General features: G+C 33.4%; 1 protein-coding gene across 3 annotated transcripts in view; it reads left to right on the plus strand.

Moving 5' to 3' along the window:
• Positions 1-17,820, plus strand: part of LOC131593132 (centrosomal protein of 290 kDa-like) — a 50,148-nt gene that overhangs the window by 12,740 nt on the left and 19,588 nt on the right. For all 3 annotated transcript variants that reach the window (XM_058865387.1, XM_058865388.1, XM_058865389.1), the window contains exons 20-35: positions 593-735; positions 924-1,088; positions 2,016-2,165; positions 3,172-3,287; positions 4,841-4,943; positions 6,634-6,864; positions 8,023-8,196; positions 9,363-9,474; positions 10,285-10,490; positions 12,559-12,710; positions 13,693-13,804; positions 14,565-15,020; positions 16,063-16,227; positions 16,452-16,559; positions 16,638-16,772; positions 17,388-17,651. In XM_058865387.1, the coding sequence (XP_058721370.1) occupies positions 593-735; positions 924-1,088; positions 2,016-2,165; positions 3,172-3,287; positions 4,841-4,943; positions 6,634-6,864; positions 8,023-8,196; positions 9,363-9,474; positions 10,285-10,490; positions 12,559-12,710; positions 13,693-13,804; positions 14,565-15,020; positions 16,063-16,227; positions 16,452-16,559; positions 16,638-16,772; positions 17,388-17,651 (2,792 nt within the window). The remainder of the gene's footprint in view (positions 1-592; positions 736-923; positions 1,089-2,015; positions 2,166-3,171; positions 3,288-4,840; positions 4,944-6,633; positions 6,865-8,022; positions 8,197-9,362; positions 9,475-10,284; positions 10,491-12,558; positions 12,711-13,692; positions 13,805-14,564; positions 15,021-16,062; positions 16,228-16,451; positions 16,560-16,637; positions 16,773-17,387; positions 17,652-17,820) is intronic.

The following is a 17,820-nucleotide window of genomic DNA, read 5'->3' on the forward strand; positions in this document are numbered from 1 at the left end:
CTGGCTGTTCAGGATGATTAGCCATATTGTTTAAATGCAGAGAATGTCCTGATAGGTTTGTTGCCTTTTTTTTTTTTTTTTTTTTTAGTTTTCAGACTTCTCATTTTGTGCTGGAAATTGGAATTTCTTTGAGAAGCTACAGGTAGTAGGAGTCTTGAGAGTCCTTGACAGCCACATAATTTAATTGCTTCTTTTTTCTCATTCTGCAGAAGGAATTTAGGCAATTCCTAAATACTTCATTGTTACACCCAGTCATTTCCATCACAGCCATGTTTCTGAACTGGTAAAAGTCAGACAGGCTACTAAAGAAATTTAAAGTGAGGTAAACATTGAAGACTGGAAGGTTCAGTGAAGTCAATTGTGTTCCCATGAAACATTTAATTATCTTTTCTTGATATTTCATCAGAAAAATACACTTCCCAGATATTCCTAGTAGCTCTTGATTTTAATTTCATAATTGATTATGCCTATGTATGTATAATATGAACATTCTTTTAATTTATCAAATCAACAGTTATCATGATGAAATGTCCTAGGAAACCTTAAATCATTTTTCCAGTGCTTTTTAACAGACTTACAACTTTTATTACAGTAAAAGAGTTATCAGAAGAGAATAAACAACTTCAACAAGGAATGAAAGAAATATTGCAAGCCATCAAGGAAATGCAGAATGATTCTAGCATGAAGGGAGGAGAAACAGCCTTAATAATCCCCAGTCTGGATCGCTTAGTTCATGTAAGCTTGCTTTCTAAATTATTATTTAGCTTTACAGGATTTACAGGGTTAAAATGTCATGCTTTTTGCTAATTTCATGTAGTCTAAACTTGAGGGCTCAAATTTACTCTAAAAAAAAATTAAACTTAAGATTAATTAAAGTTTTCTACACTTTTTATTTGTTATGTTAATTAACTGTACTGCATTAGGCAATGGAGTCAAAGAATTCAGACGGGATCTTTGATGCTAGTGTGCACTTGAAAGCCCAGGTTGACCAGCTTACAGGACGAAATGAAGAATTGAGACAGGAGCTAAAAGAGACTCAGAAGGAGGCAACAAGTTTGTCTAATCAGCTGGCAAGTGCCAATGAAAAGGTATATAATTTATTTTATATAATTTATTTCCTACTTCAAAAGCAGCTGTACTGGTAATTTAGAACAATCCACACGAACCAAAAGACATTGAATTTAGCTTATGTGAATAGTGTCATTGTACAAATCTCACTGAAATTTATGTAATGGAACTACTCATTTGTTCTTTTTAACTTCAGATCTTATTCTTCTTGATGTTGCTTAATCCTTGCAATATTCCATCATGTTAAACACCAAGCATGCCTATCTTCTGGGGAGAACTGTGTCCAAAAAACTCACAGATCTTTCTCATAAAAAAAGCCAGGAGTCTTACATTTTGTATTTATAAATATGTAACAGAAATTAAGTGTTTGAAATTATGAGTCCTGTATCTTGTTTTAAGTTGTAAAATATATTCTGTGGAATGGTTCTTCCAGGGAAGGAATGAGGAATGAAATATTATCTTATAAGAAGCCAAGTTTAAATTTACCTTTTATGACAGCTTTGGTGATGCAAAAAGATTTGCCAGAAACTAATCGTCTAAAATAATGTTTTACATACTGTTAGAGAAACCAGAGAGCTTTTGAATTAAATGAAAAGGCAAAGATTTGTCTAGAAAAACCTGTCTAATAACCACTGCAATAATTCTTTCCAAAACTTAATCTTACTAGAGTAGGAATGCACTGGGTTTTAAAACTGTGATGATATGTGTAGTTGCCTTGATTGCTGGGGTAATTTGATAAATTTGGATGAATTTATTATGCATGTATTGATTTATGAAATCATAGCATTTTTAAAAGGTAATTTTAAGGAGTATTAGAATGTTTTAGACTATAAGGGAAAATTAATTAGGTTATTAATAAGGAGTGATGTAGCAATATATTTTTCATTATTTTTTTAATCTAATAGCAAGAGCTACTTCATTATGATAGTTTTGTGTCTTGTCTTTAGATTGAACAAATGAAAAATGAAATTTGCTTACTACATCAGTCAGAAGGTGCCAATATTGTCTTCCAAACAGTGAATCTTCCAGAAGGAATGGCTCCTTCAAGTGTTAATACAATTAATTCTCTGAATGAGTATTTAATACATCTTACACAGGTAACTAATACATTCCTTGAAATAAAGAATATTTGTAACATGTATCTAATTCCTCTAAAATCCAGTAGTATGCCATGTATGGACATGAGAGATCTCTCCAAAATTATTTTGGTGTTCTAACATCTACTAAACTCTGGGTTATTCTGTAATTTAAAGCTGTAAGTATTTTGCTTTGCTGTAAGCCTGAAAGGTAATAGCTAAATAAGTTTTGGACAGTAATTCAGATTTTTTTGTTTTAAATCTGAGTTTTGATCTAAATATTTGCCCACTCTTCCTTCTACTTCCACAGTTGCACTCTTTCTATGAGAAATTCTCTCTTACTGCTGTCTGGATTCCACACTTCAGTCTGCATGTGCAAATCCTACTTGAACAGTTTTTTCCTATAGAGCCAAGGTCTCTAATAATTTACTATATTAATTTTCATTCCATTATTTGTCAAAAATACATAAAAAATTGTAAATACAGGCATAAATGCATTGAAACAGATCCCAGTGATTCCCATGGGAAGCATAGCCAACAGGCATATAGTAATGAAGAACTATTTGAGAATTGGAGTAAAAAAAGTTACCTTTTTCTTCTTGATGGTATTTTTCTGTCTTTGATAATTTTTTTTCATTTTTTCATCAGAGAATATTTTCTCAACTCTGTATGCTTATAAAGCAGAAGAGTATTTGAGAAAATGAGAAGAAAATGACACTTGCCAGTTAAACATTCAGTTAGTATTCTTTGTGGGCTAGCTACAGGTCATAGTGTTTTGAACTTTGAGGACTGTAACTGCCATACAATTGTTTTCTATTTCACACTAATTAATGTGATGCTTAAGCTCATTGGATTTTTTTCATCTCTTGCTTCTAAAGAAAATGCATATTTCATATTTGTAGTTCACACAATTCATGGCAGAAGCATCTATCATGAAAACACAAAGTATTTTTGATTGAATTGCTAGATTCATGTTTGAAAGCTACATTAATAATTTCTATGTTTTTATTTGGAAAACAATAATTAGGAACTGGAGAACAAAGAAAAGTTACTTAAACAATTAGAAGATGCAGTAGAGGACTACAAGCGAAAATTTGCAGTAATTCGTCATCAACAAGGCTTGCTGTATAAAGAATATCAAAGGTATTGCTCTCTTTTCTGAGTTATAAAGGTTTAATTATCTAAATATTTAACAGTCTTGAGACAAGATTTTCTGCTGTGTTGAAGTAGATCTTTGGTTAATGTCATAAGTGCCGCCATGTTTGGATATGGACTCCATACATTTTCTTTAAAAGTAAAGATCCAGAAAACTACAAAACCATCTTCTGCTGCATTCTTCTCATGTTGCATATTTTATCATGAGGATTTCATTGTGCTTTCTGCATCTGGTATCTTGCATTTTACTACAACCTGGTATGATGGACTCTTTAGCCTCCTTTTCTTTTGCTTTCAAGTATGGGTTCTAATAGGTTTTTGGGAGTGGAGGGGAGGGAAAAAAGCAAACTGCTGTCCAAATACAGTTGTAGATCTCTAAAAATTTGAGATCATCGGGATTTTGTGGTTGGTTTTCTTTTGGACTCCTAGTTCTTTTATATGCTTCAGTCAACCTTAATGCTATAAAATTATTTGTATGGTCAAAAAAATTTAAAAAGTGTTTTCATCTGTTGGGAGGATAAATATGGAGATTTATATATTTCAATTAACGGACTGTTAGTTGAATTAGGACTCTCTGGATTGGAATGAACACTCACCTGGATTGTTTCTGGACTAAGGGTTTAACTTTTCAGAAACTTCTGTTTGTTCTTCAAGATTCCCAGACAATGTTGTCTCTTTTTTTTAGGCATTAAAGAGACAGCTTTTTATTACAGATGGCCGTAATATACTGTAATATACTCATTTACTACTAGGTGAGATATCTCCAATGACAGGAATAAAATGATGATTCAAGGCTCCTTCTCTAAACCTGGTACAGATTGAAGTTACAGGAGGAGATTCTTTGACTTGGCATGCTATTAAAAGTCACTTTCAAATAATTTACTTTAGTTCTCCTCCATTTTACTCCATTATTTAAGAAACTTAGATACCTCTTTGAAGTGAAAATACCCCTTCTAAAGTGCCCTTGATGAAGCATTTTTTAAACTACCCTAAACTATGCCATATAGTATATAGGAACTTCCTTACTAGATATATATGAAAGATCATAGTTTGGTTTTTTTTCCCAAATAAATAAAAATGGATACAGGAGAGTAGTTTGAGCCAAAGTGAAGCTGAATAAGCTGAATCTTTTTATGTTTTGGGTGTGCTTTTCACTGAAATAACAAAACAAGGGTGGAAAGTTATGTTCTTTAAGCATCTGAAATAAAAAGAAATGTAATAGGAGGAAAGAATTGCATGCACCTTGGGGTGCAGGCAAAAAAAGTAGGAAAGTAAGGCATATATATATATCTGCTTTATAATATACATTTGAAGAACAAATAAGACACTGAAGAATTATTTTCATAATTTAACCAGCTGTAGTCTAAACAGAGGATATTGTTTTTCAGTAATCCATCTACAATTTTTCATGTACTTTTCAAATTATATTACTGCCAAAAGTAAGTACCTTGATTTGCAATATTTCAGAATTGCTGTTGAAGTTAGTTTTAAAAATCATCAGGTCTTTCATTATAATAAATGAAAATTTGTTACTGTTTTAGTCAAAAGGAAAGCTGGCAAAAAGAATCAGAAAATATTAAAGAGGAAATGAAAAAACTAGAAGAGCAAAAAGAACAGGATGCCACAAAAATAAAGGCATATTCTGTAAGTAATTTTGTTACTTTCATTTTTGAAAAAGATTTTAGGACACAGAACAGAGGTTTTAATACACTACTCTAGTTTGTTGGATAGGGATAATGTGTACACACACCTCTTGTGCATGCCATGTTGCTGCGTATGCATGGGGGTGCTCCAATATTGTGTGTGCCTGTTGGCCTTCCTGAAGTCTGCTAGTCCATGCACTGGGGACAAACAACCCCAAGAGGTCACATCACACACCTGAGGTGTGGGTCACTAGTTGTTGCACTTAGTACCTCCAGACCATTATCTTGAGTGCTGAGGTGTGGTGTCCAGCAGGCAAGAATCACTCACAGATGCGCAGAAGATGCAGGGACAGTGGAGAAGCTTCTGAAGCTGAACTAGGTTATGAGTGCTGCATTATAACCCTTTCTGCCCCTGCTGTTAGAAGTTTTTGTGCTTTTTTTATGCCAGTTTTCAAGCTGACAACTTCTTTATTTGAAGTCTCTAATTCTATGGTTACTATTCAGTCTGGTTAATGGTGATCTTTCTCTTTAAGATTATCAGTTTTGAGCAAATGCCTTCTAAGTCAGTCTTTGGTATTCTGTTCACACACACTGTTTACACTCACACTGCTCTCTGGACAGCAGTTGTTACCCAGGCTGTTTGACTGGGAGGGGGTGCATGCAAACAAGCCCTTGGAAAATACATTAATTTACCCTAAGAATTAAGGTTATTACTTTCAGTTGCATCTTATTATATATAACTGCTAATGTATATGAGTCAGTATTTCAGAAAAACAGGAAATAGAATTCATCTTTCTAGTTTGGTTTACTTCCACCAAGTTTGAATTCAATATTGCATTAAGAAAACTGAAAAGTGTTGGTAGTATTTAGAAGTTCCTGGAATTGATGCAGGTGTCTAATCACAGACATAGTGCAATTTTAAATGGCTATGGTTGTCTTTGGGCAGCAGACTTTGCAAAATTTAGCCAAAGGCATGGCAGCCATGTGTCCTTTTAGAGAAGGAGACACAGGGCAAGGATAGCACAGGGTGTTGAAAGTAACTAGATGTTTAGACAGCTGAGTTCTAGCAACTCCAGTTTCTACTACCTGTCTCCTTGGCAAGCTGGTGTGTGTGATGGCAAAGCTAAAGCTCACATGACTTCTGTGACCTGAGTTGCCGTAGTTTGCTCTCGCCACCACTGCGCCTCCTGGGATTTACACATACATGCAAACCTGAGTGTGCACACATCCACATAAATGTTACTGTGGAAGGGATCCTGTGCTTACTTTACAAGTAGGGGTTTGGGTCTTCAAAGTAGGACGTTATTAGGGTTTGTTTGGAATTCCATTTTGTTTAGAAAATTGTTCCAGTGCCTTTTTTTTATTCTAGTATAAATGGGAAGAATGATGGCAGTGAGTGCAGAGAACCGCTCTTGTTCTAAATTTTGGAAGTGTCAGCATTAATTAAAATTCCAATTAGTCGGTCAAATGTACTTAGCTGCTGGTTTTGAAGATCGATCTTTTTCTTAGATTATGTTATGTTTGAGCATATGTTGAGTGTGTGTTTATATTTTATTAGCAAAAAGAAATTATTTCAGACAAATTAATGGAATTTTTCCACCTACATTAAAAAATATACAAGAAATCTTGTGTATGTAGTTGTGCTTTACCATATTTTTGTACAAGGGTCTTGTTAAAAAAATGTTTTACAGAATTTACTGGATGCACTTCAGATGGATCCTGATGAAACAAAGAAAATACTTGCAGAAAATAATAGAAAAATAACTGTTTTACGAGTTAATGAAAAATCACTAACAAGGCAGTGCACCACTTTACTTGAAATGGAACGGCACCTCAGAAAAGAAAATGAGAAACTAAAGGGTGAAATAACACATATGGAAACTGCAGTTACAGGGAAGATTGGAAACTTGCAACGATTCAAGGTAAAGTTTATAGTAGTAATAGCACACATTTTTATTTTTGCAGTTTGGAAAGAAACGCCCTTTGTTTTTAAATGGAGTTATTAATAGTTTCTTGAATGCATTTCCCAAAAGCTTGCTAATTGCTGTTATAAATCTTATAAATGTATTTTTATATTTATATATATAAATATTTATAAATATATAAATAGTCCTTGTATTTATATAAGTACTGTGACCTGGACAAGCTGGAGAAATGGGTCTGTGGGAATCTCATGAGGTTATACAAGACCAAGTGCAAGGTGCTGCACCTGGGTCAGGGCAGTCCCTGGTACCAATCCAGGCTGGGGGATGAACAGATGGAGAGCAGCCCTGGGAGAAGGACTTGGGGTGCAGGTGGGTGAGAGGCTGGACACGAGCCATGGGCACTCACAGCCCAGAACACTAAACATGTCCTGGGCTGCATCCAAAGCACTGTGACTGCTATGAGGAAAGGCTGAGAGAACTGGGGTCACTCAGACTAGAAATGAGAAAACCTCTGGGGTGACCTAAATCTGCCCCTCCAGTATTTGGAGGGAGCCTACAAGAAACAGAGAGACTTTTGACAAGAGTATGTGGTGACAGGACAAAGGGGGACTGGCTTCAAACCAAAAAAGAGTAGATTTAGACTAGATTTTAGGAAGAAAATCTTAGCTATGAGGGTTGTGAGGCACTGGCAAAGGTTTCCCAGAGAAATTGGATGCCCTATCCCTGGAAGCATTCAAGGCCAGGTTGGATGGGGGTCTGAGCAACCTGGTCAAGTGAAAGGTGTTCCTGCCTATGGCAGTGGTTTGGAACTAGATGATCTTCAAGGTGCCCTTCCAACCCAAACCATTCTATGATTCTACGATCATCATAAGAAACCAAATCTTACCTTTTGGTCTTGCAGGTTGCTAGGGCCTGCATCAATTTTATATGTTTTGACAGTGCCTTGAGAGGTGACTATTGATAAAATTACCCAGAGAGTTGGAATATCAGAGTTTGGTCAATGTTTATTGCAGGTGATTTTTAAAGATGAACAGTAATTTAGAAAAAGAAACTAATATCTAAAGCACTATATTAAGTATTCTTTTTATGTGGAGTAATTTTATATTTAAATTTCTAGCTGACTTTAGTAACCTATTGTGCTGATTATTTTCATAGGAAATGGCTTGCTTTAAGATTGCAGCTCTGCAAAAAGTGCTGGACAGTAGTGTGCCATTGTCTGAGCTAGAAGTGGCCAATAAGCAGTACAATGCATTAACTGCTAAATACAGGGAGATGTTACAAAAAGATAATTTGCTTGTGCAAAGGACAACAAACATGGAACACATGGAGGTAATATCTGTGTTACGTTTTAACCCTAAGGGAGAAAATGGGCAGACAGAAAACCATTTCATTTCAGTTCTTTGTTTTTTTGTTTATTTGTTCTTTAAACTAAGCTTTGGATATGTTCTCTCAGCGATTATTTTTAGTTCTTTGATTACTAAAACAAGGCTGGCAGAAGGAATATTTACTATCATCCTCAGTTTTGGAGGTCATAAAGAAAGTAGAATGAATGTAAACACTTTCAAAGCTTTCTTTCAAAGTATATGCTCTTACTAATTCCTAGCTTTCACAGGAACAAAATGTTTCAAAAAGAGCAAAGCTTTGGAATTTTACTTCCATAAAAGAAGCCAAAGATGGTTGATAATGTGCTTGCAAAATATTGTAGGCACTGCAAATATTTAACTCTTCCTGTGAACTTTTATTCCGAAGTAAAAGGGAGTTTCTTATCAAGAAGTGTGAAGTTAGCTTCAAAGATATGTTACTACCTCCCACTTTTCATGGCGGGTAAAGAATGAAGGACTTCTATGTCTATTGTATGGAATTTTGAGCGTATGAAAACTTGCATTGCCTGTTTCAGCAACTTCATAGAGCTAGAGAATAATTTATCAACTAAAAACATGTTCAGAAAACTAAAAATTGAAAATAATATGAAGTATTCAATTTGGTTTTTGTTTAATGTGTAAAATTGTATTTGCTGTTTGGAGGAGTGAAGGAACATTTACAAAAGTAGTATTTGGTATCATACTGAACCCCTAAAAGAACGAAAAGAAATGTCTGATCTGTCTCAAATAGGTATTTATGTGCAAAATGAAGTATTCTTTGTGGGATGAAGTAATCATCCAGAAGGATTTCTTTCCACTGTCAATGAGGTGCTTAGTATGACAAACAAGTGTTTTCTCATCTAATTCTAGATGTTGTCTGAATCACAGTCACTGGTAATAAATATTCACTGCATTATTAGCTGTGACAGTAAGATACAGTGGATAAAGACTGACATTTTTACACTTATAAAACATACGCACTTTACAAATATGTACTCTTCTGTTGCCATATATGTAGGTTGTGGGTCACACACAGGTAAAGTCTGTTAATCTGAAAGATTTTGTAGATACTAAACATGAATTCTGCTACAATTAAATAGTTTGCTGTTACATTGCAACTTTTCTGTCATATAGCGTGAGAATGAATCCTTGAAAGCACAGATAAATTCATTGAATAAGGAACTGGAGATCACGAAAGAAAAACTTCACACTGTAGAAGAAGCTTGGGAACAGATGACTAAACTGGGCAAGTATGAAAGTTATATTGCAACATTAAACACCAAATGGTATATCCTGTATTAAAGTATTACTGTAAAATATTTTAAAATTGATGTGTCTGAAAATAAAATTAAAAAAAAAAAATTAACCATATCTATTTAATGTCCTTCAGTAATGATCTGCATTTTTGTGTGAATTTTTTTGTTTGTATGTTTTATTTGACTAAAACCAAATTTGGTATTTTTCTCTTGAAACTCCTCTGCTTTGACTTTCTTGGGTTACTGGGTCAAGGGTTTAAAAGCTTTAATGCAACATCACCTGAATTTTTTTTCTTACTATGTTCTAACTTGACTGTTAGTAATAATGTTTCAGAGGTTGTCAAGAATGTGATTTCTTTTTTGCTGGTTTCACGCCTTGTAACAAAGTATTCTTTCTTAACAGCTGGGGTTTCTCTGTATAGATTTCATTGCCATTATTGGGGAAAAGCTCGTTTATCCAGTTTCTTTTACAGATTTTAAATTAAATTTCCTTTAGATTTGCCAGTTGTATTAAGCATAAGGTGAAAGGCTACATTGAAAGTAGTTTTCAGTCTCAATAACCATGGTTGCAGATACATGCATTCATAATTGATAGCAGTATTTTATTCAAATTACATACTTTTCATACATGTAGTAAGACAAGATAACCATACCTCCAGCTTAAAAAAAATAGCACAGATTTTGTGATAAAGTTTACTTGACACAGATAAAGCAAAACTCATGTTCAGATTCATGGTGGAAATAATTTTCGTAGTTATATCGGTTTGTGTATTTCTTAATTTAGGTATTTTTTTTTGTAGGGGATGAAAATGCCATGGACAAAGCCACAAAAGCAATAACCAACAGCGAGATTTTGTCCATTTCTAAGAAAATCACTATGTTGGAAATGAAAGAACTAAATGAAAGACAGAGAGCAGAACATTCACAACGAATGTATGAACACTTAAGGAGTACTGTAAAGCAAATAGAAGAACGTAATTTTGAATTGGAAACAAAATTTGCTGAGGTAAATCTGCTGAGATATAACAACCTAATTAGATATATCTTAAAAACATATTTTTGAGCTTTTTAAAAATTATTTATATCAATAATACCAATTTGTGTCAACAAATAAGCTTAAGATGCAAAAAATAGTTTTGCAGCCTTTAAAAGCTGCAATTTTGCATATGCAAGACGTTGATAAAAATAGAACTATTCAATTTGTCAGCAGTTTATTTTAGAAGTTAGTTAATAGTAAAGCACATTATAAGCATCTTGACAAATAATTTTCTAGTTTTGTCAGAAGACTGCAAGAAAACAGTCTCTTCCAAACTTGTTATTGCTTTTGTCTAATCCATATGATCTCATTTCCTTATTAATTTTTCCATTTCCAATTATTCAACAAAAAAGGTTAGAACTTTACATCCCTTGTGCAAATGATACTGTTGTGATTCTGTTACAGTCTGGCCATGTCCTAAGCCACATATTGTCTATAGTACAGAAATAAAAGTCATGCCATTGAAGCTGATGAATCTTAGTATTCCTATCAGTTTTAAACTTGTTAGGGTGTTTTGCCCACACTATTTGTATTTGAATTTCTTATACAAATTTATTTTTTATTAACAGGAGACTTTATTATAGTTTCTACAATAAATTTCTTTATAGGAATTTTACAGATTTGTTCTTGTGACATTGCTGGTCTATAATTTTAGCACAAGGGCAGAAATATAATAATTGATAGGAATGCTGATAGATTGTATTCATTTCCACTCCTTGTCCTTTGCTAGAGTGTAGTCTAACTATTTTAGATTGTTCTGGTTTGACTCCCTGTTTCTTTGTCGTTTTAGTAATGTTTGTTACATTGTTTTGGTTTGACTTAATCTGGGAGATGGAGTAACTGAAAGTGTATAAAGCTTTTCAGCAGTAGTATTGCTGAAGCCTTTTCTGATGGAATAGGTTCTTTCATTTCTCTATGAAATGCTTTAGGTGATGCACCCTAGCATCACATTTTTCATATTCTCTTTTGTGTTTATTATTATTTTAGGTCTGATGGTCATCTTTCATTCTGAGTTTATAAACTCCTAATGCCATTCTTTCTTACTAGTACCTCTGTATCCCTTTTTTGCCCCATTTCTGTAGTTCCAGGACATACATTTTCTATTCCATATACTCTTGTTGTCAGTACCTCCTAATCTAGTGCCAATCCTAATAATTGGGTTTTTTGTTTGAGAAAGCGATAACAAGGTTGTGTGGATGTAATTAATGAAAGTTGTAAGTGATACCAGTGTAAGAACTGATAGCTAGAAGTCTACTATACATTGTTTTAACTCATAAATCAACTTCAGCATTCTACTTTTAGTTTTCCAGATACATGAGGATACCCTGCACTTCTTTTTGTTTGTTTAGGAAATCACTTACTTTATTAAGAAGTGTTATCAGAATAATGGGCCGCAAATGTATGCACTGATTAAGTCCTGGGATTTCTCTGTGTTAGGATTAAGATAGATTACCTATTTTTAATGTCTTTTGGTTTGAGTTGAAATATTGGTTACTCAGTGTTTGATAATCAACTTGAAAAATCAGGCTCCTTGAAAGAATATCAATTAAGAAAGTTGTTTTAGAAAAAAAAAAAAAAGAACAACATTATTGTCAGTATTGGCATTTATAACCTCTATGTGTTATCAATGCCACTATAAAAAGCAGTACATAAATTTGTAAAACTGTTAATTTCCTAAAGTGTTTATAGTCTTTTTTTTTAAATTTATTTTTGCTTTCCATTTTAGTTTAGGAGCAAGTTATTGCAGTAACTATTTTAAGACAATTCACTGATAAAAATTGTGTTTAGTTTAGAATTCTTTTCAGTGCCAAATTGTGTATTCATTCCTATGTGCATGGAATCCTGCAAAAGAAAAGATGTTTAATGAAAGAGTAAGGGAAACTGGCTTTTGAACACAACCTCATCACCGCTGAACTGTATTTTGTAATGACTGAAAAAGAAAAGTACTTTTGGTGCTGCTATTTCATTGCAGAGTTTGAGCGGCTATGTGCCTAGGATACCATTTTGTTTGTTTATTTGTGGTTTTGATTTTTTTAAGCTCACCAAAATCAATCTTGAGGCACAGAAAGTGGAACAAGATTTAAGAGATGAACTGTCAAAGAGTGTAAGTAAGGCAGTAAGTGATGCAGATAGACGACAAATTATGGACCTAGAGAAGCGTGAGATGGAGCTCAAGATTGAAGTATCAAAGTAAGTCTTTGAAGTTATAAATTTTGAATTCTGTATATTCAGAAATGTGTGAAAATTCAGGCATACTAGTCTTACATAATACACTACTTGTGTATCACTAACATCCAATTTTCAATACCTGTTTTTTTGAGCATATATGCATGCCAAACTTGGCATTGAAAATGAAGTATTTAATCCCTGACTATAAAGAATGCAATTTGTTTCATTTTAATTTGAACAAGGAATTAAGTACTGGCCTGGATAAATAGGGTAACTGTGCAATTAGATACTTACAGTAGTATTTTTACACTAATTAGGGTTGGTTTTGTTTCTGTGCCACAACTCCCATTCTGTATATGAAAATCTCATAGAACTAATTGGAAAGCAGATTTTTCTTTGAAAGACTCATATCTCAAACGTTAAGATACAGTAGGGGGGAGGTTTTCCATTTGCTTAGAAGAGATTAACTCTGCATAAATTGGAAAACTGAGCTTTTTAGATATGTTGATAAGAACATTTGTCTTCAAGTAATTAATATAATCCTTTTATATGCCTAAACCAGCAAAATCTATAGGGATACTTGCAGTGAATTTTGGCACTGCAAATAAGTTATTAGATTCGCAGAAGCAGAGAAGGGAATTGAGAATGAAACATTTTGAGCACTTAGAAAATAGTGAATATTTGTATCATGAAGTAGGAGAGAAATAGAGGACAGAGATGCTTAGGTAAAAAAACCATGGCATTGTTTTATGGAAGTAGGTTACTGTTAGCAAACTTCTGTATAATACTTAGGAAAATGTCCTGTGAAAAAGTTGAGAGGCAATACAGAAGAATTTTCTTAACCAGAATTCTAGGCAGTAGAGTGTGCTGAAAAGAGTGAAGTCCAAATGTTTTGATATGAGGAAACATATTAACTACCTTTTCTTAGTATCTTCTATGTAGAAAAACATAATAAGTTATTCAGTGGTTCCAAGTGACACAATACTCTTGTTTTCCCTGGAAGGTTAAGAGAACTGTCTGATGTAGCACAAAAACAAGTTGAAGCTCTGGAGGCACGCCAGCAATACAGAGATAAAGAAGTGGAATATCTTAGAATGCAAATTTTAGATTATCAGGTAAAATTCAGCCTTTATTAAAATTGCATTTCTGATTCTTTTTTCCCTGGAATGAGAAGAAATGAAATAATTTTGCAATGAATTCGAAAACTGCAGAAGTATTTCAGAAGAATCTTAGCAAGCTAGTCCTTGTAGTGCCCATACCTTTTCAAAATTTCTGTACTAAATTAATTATTCCCTTCTCCATTTATGCATTTCTAGCTGTGAAGCTATTACGGGTCCTGACCTTTTTCTGTGTTGTTTACGTAGTATTCATTCCTGTATCTTTAATAGCTCATGGTCAAGGAAAAACTCATGGTGAGGAAAGTCTGATCAATTTTTTCAAGGCAAGAAATTACTTGTAAATATTGAAGAATTGCAATAGGTTTCCTATTTTGTTTTGTTATTAGCTAAAATAATTTGGTTTCACATTATAGAGAGGTTTGAGACCTTAAATCCAACACTTTTGTCAACTTTTACATTACGATATCTTCTAAGTTTACGTACGCATTTTTTCCTCAGTTTCTGGTATTTTGGAAAGAGACTATTTTTAAGATCAGTGTCTGAAAAGGTGTACTTCTAAAATGTGGCTGTAGAAACAATAGTGGAAAAATTAAAAGCCTATTAGAGGCTGGTTCTTACTCTTCTCTGTGGAATAAAATAGATGCAATATATAATTCATATATATAAAATGTAGTTTGTTTATATTTACATATAAACTGTGTTAACATATTCTGTGTTAAAATGAAAAATAAATTTGTTCTATCAATTTTGTTCTTAGGCACAGTCAGATGAAAAAGCAATTATTGCAAAACTGCATCAAGATATCATAGCCCTTCAAGGTAGTGAGTCTGTTGCTGTCGGCAAATTGGAGAAATTTAAATTGAAACTACAGAAGATGGAGATCCATAATCTACGTTTAGAGCAGAAACTTGATGAGAGAGATCAAGCCTTATATTTTGCCCGACTTGAAGGAAGAAATAGAGCCAAACATTTACAACAGACGGTTCAGTCTTTGCGGCGACAGTTTAGTGGTGCTCTGCCTTTAGCACAGCAAGAAAAATTCTCTAAAACAATGATTCAGCTACAGAATGACAAACTGAAGATCTTGGAAGAAGTTCAGCATGCCCAGCAGGAGCGTCGAAATGCAGAAAACAAAGCATTAGAGCTGGAGTTGAAACTGAAAAGTTTAGAAGAATTAGTAAGTGCATTGAAGGATACAAAAGGAGCTCAAAAGGTTTGTGATTTTATGGCTTTGAATAAGCTTTGCTTATCTTATTTAAATAAAGTTTCAGCTCAGTTTGTTCTCTAAATATATGTTTTAATGTAAAACTTACTGATTTCAAAATACACTTGTAGAATATGACAGCTATCATACTTCGCTTTCTGTAAAAGTCAGTGCAGTTATATGTATTAATTATCTTTTATGCCCAATGAAGGTACACAGGAACTAGATTCTAACTATAAATGCAGTTATATTAAATTGTATTAAATGTTTAATTTAATTAATTAATTAATTAAGGTAAATACAGAGTAGCATTCTGAAGTTTTGTTCCATGAGTTGAAGTGAAATCTTTCCAGATCCATGTCTTTTTTAGAAAAAATCCAGGGGCAGTAATTTAGACAGCATGATTAGAAATATTGCTGTGCTTATGTAATTCTGCTTAAGCGTATTTTGCAACCGTAAGCAAAGTCACCCTGAAATCTAAGAAGGCTTTCTCACTTCTCTTCAAGATCACTGTAAGATATGATCATATCTGTTGTGACAAAAGCTGTCTGCATGTAAGCAATAGTTATAATGCTTTGGGTATGTTTTAGTTTTAAGTCAGTTTTCAAATGTTTTTCTAGAGTGTTTTGACATGTCTGTTATTCTTAGTACAAGGGCATTTTTATGTATACCTACAGTTTTTAATGGTTTGGAATTCTCTTGATCTTTTAGAAAATACAAACTAAAATTTTTGCTTTTTTTTTTGTTCAGTCTGGACAGATACATAAGGTATAACTTGGATCATTTGAAAATTGTTTTCAATGCACTTTTGTCAGTGTAAGGGAAACCTGTTGCCTCTTCAGTTGGCTGCTGCACTTATCAGTCATTCCCCTTGCAGTTTCATACTCTTGTCATGCTCCCTCACTGAAGAAAAGTGAAGAAGCTTAAAAAGGCAAAATATCTGTTTTCCAGTTAGTTTGAGAAGTTCCATCCTGTCTCAAAGCCAAGGAATGAAGCCGCATCTAGTTGGCCTATGGTAAATTATAATATACTGTGTATTATTCATTGCAAGGTAATTGAATGGCACATGAAAATGGAGGAACTCCATCTGCAGGAACTTAAACTCAGTCGAGAATTAGTCAAGCAAAAGGAAGAGGTGAAGTATTTGCGTAATATAATTTCTGAATATGAATGTACAATCAGCAACCTGGAAGAAGAAATTGTACAGCAGAACAAGGTATGTATTCCTGCATGCTATTGAAAAAATATCCTGTTCCTTATTTTACTAAGTGATTTTCTAATAACGTTTGAACACAGGTGTTTATATCTTGGTTTCCTAATCCTTTTTAATAGATCGTTTGAATGTTTTACTTTTTGGGAACTATTTTTTCAGTTGAAGTTGTCTATAAAATTCCCATTGCCTTCAATAAATAAATTACTTTTATCAAACATTTATTACAGTTTCATGAAGAAAGGGAAATGGCTTGGGACCAGAGAGAAGTAGAACTGCAGCGCCAGTTAGACCAGTTTGATCATCAACAAACTCAAATACTTAGCACAGCTTTAAAGGTATATACACTAAAAGTACACATATAAGCATGTTTTTAAGAGCTGTCAGATTACAGGAATATTAATCTTTCTGTGCAGTTAGAAGAGGCTACAGGCTCTGTTCCAGACCCTGCTTTGCCAATCCCACAACAACTTGAGTTGGCTTTAAAAAAGATTCAGGAACATATTCGAACAATACTGGAAACTAGGGCAACCTGTGGATCGCTGGAGGAGGTAATTTAATGTACAAATTATAATTTAAAGTGACAAAGTTTGTGTTTCCATACTCTTTTACTTTTTTATTCCATGAAAAATATCCTTTTTTAAGTGTCATTTGGACATATTTAACACTCAGAAAATGTAACTAATATAATCAAACTATGCGTAAAATTAAATATTTTTTCCATTGGAACAAATCATAAAGGAGAGTTTTCTAATGTTTTTATTCATCCATTTAGTAGGGTAAGATGTCTCTTGCTGTACAAAATTCAGTTGACTATACCTAGTTAAATTTAGCAAGTGCTACAAAATACTTTTATCTTGGGTTGTTAAATTGCTACTCTGCTACAGAAGATACTTTGTGATTCTTAAATAATTTGTAAAACACCAGCTTCTTCATTTCGCAGGACAAAATGAATTGTTTAAGTGTCTTATGTCAAGCAAATACATGAAGACACAGTTATGATATTCTGGGACATTGTCATCATTTCAATTCCATATAGACAGAACCCAGTCAAAAGTGTTTTGTGTTTATATGTACATTTAGACAAATCTTTCTGCTACATTTCTTGAAAAGATCTTTTTGCAGTGTTTGAATTCTGGAAATGCAGAAATTGCCTTTTGTTGTAGAAATTAAAAGAAAAGGAGACTGCTCTGTGGAAAGCTGAACAAAATGTTATATCAAGAGACAAAGTTATAAATGAATTAAGACTTCGATTACCTGCAATATCAGGAGAGAAAATAATGGCTGACTTTAGCAAACAAGAAGATGACTCAGAGTACCATCATGCCATGAAAATTGCTCATCAAACCATTGCAAATATGCAAGCAAGATTAAATCAAAAGGAAGAAGTGTTAAGAAGATACCAACATATGCTTGCTAAAGCAAGAGAGGTAATTAAACTTGTTTTTCTGAAATTTCTTTCATTTTCAAGGTGTTTTAGTTAATTCTTTGTTTTCTCATTGCTAGTGAAATCTAAAAAGAAAGGTTTCTGATCTCACACAGAACAGAGAGAATTACATATCAGGAAAATTCATATAGAATTTTTCAGCTTTTTAGAAT

This window comes from Poecile atricapillus, chromosome Z (assembly GCF_030490865.1).
Source record: "Poecile atricapillus isolate bPoeAtr1 chromosome Z, bPoeAtr1.hap1, whole genome shotgun sequence".
In the NCBI taxonomy this organism is placed as follows: Eukaryota; Metazoa; Chordata; class Aves; order Passeriformes; family Paridae; genus Poecile; species Poecile atricapillus.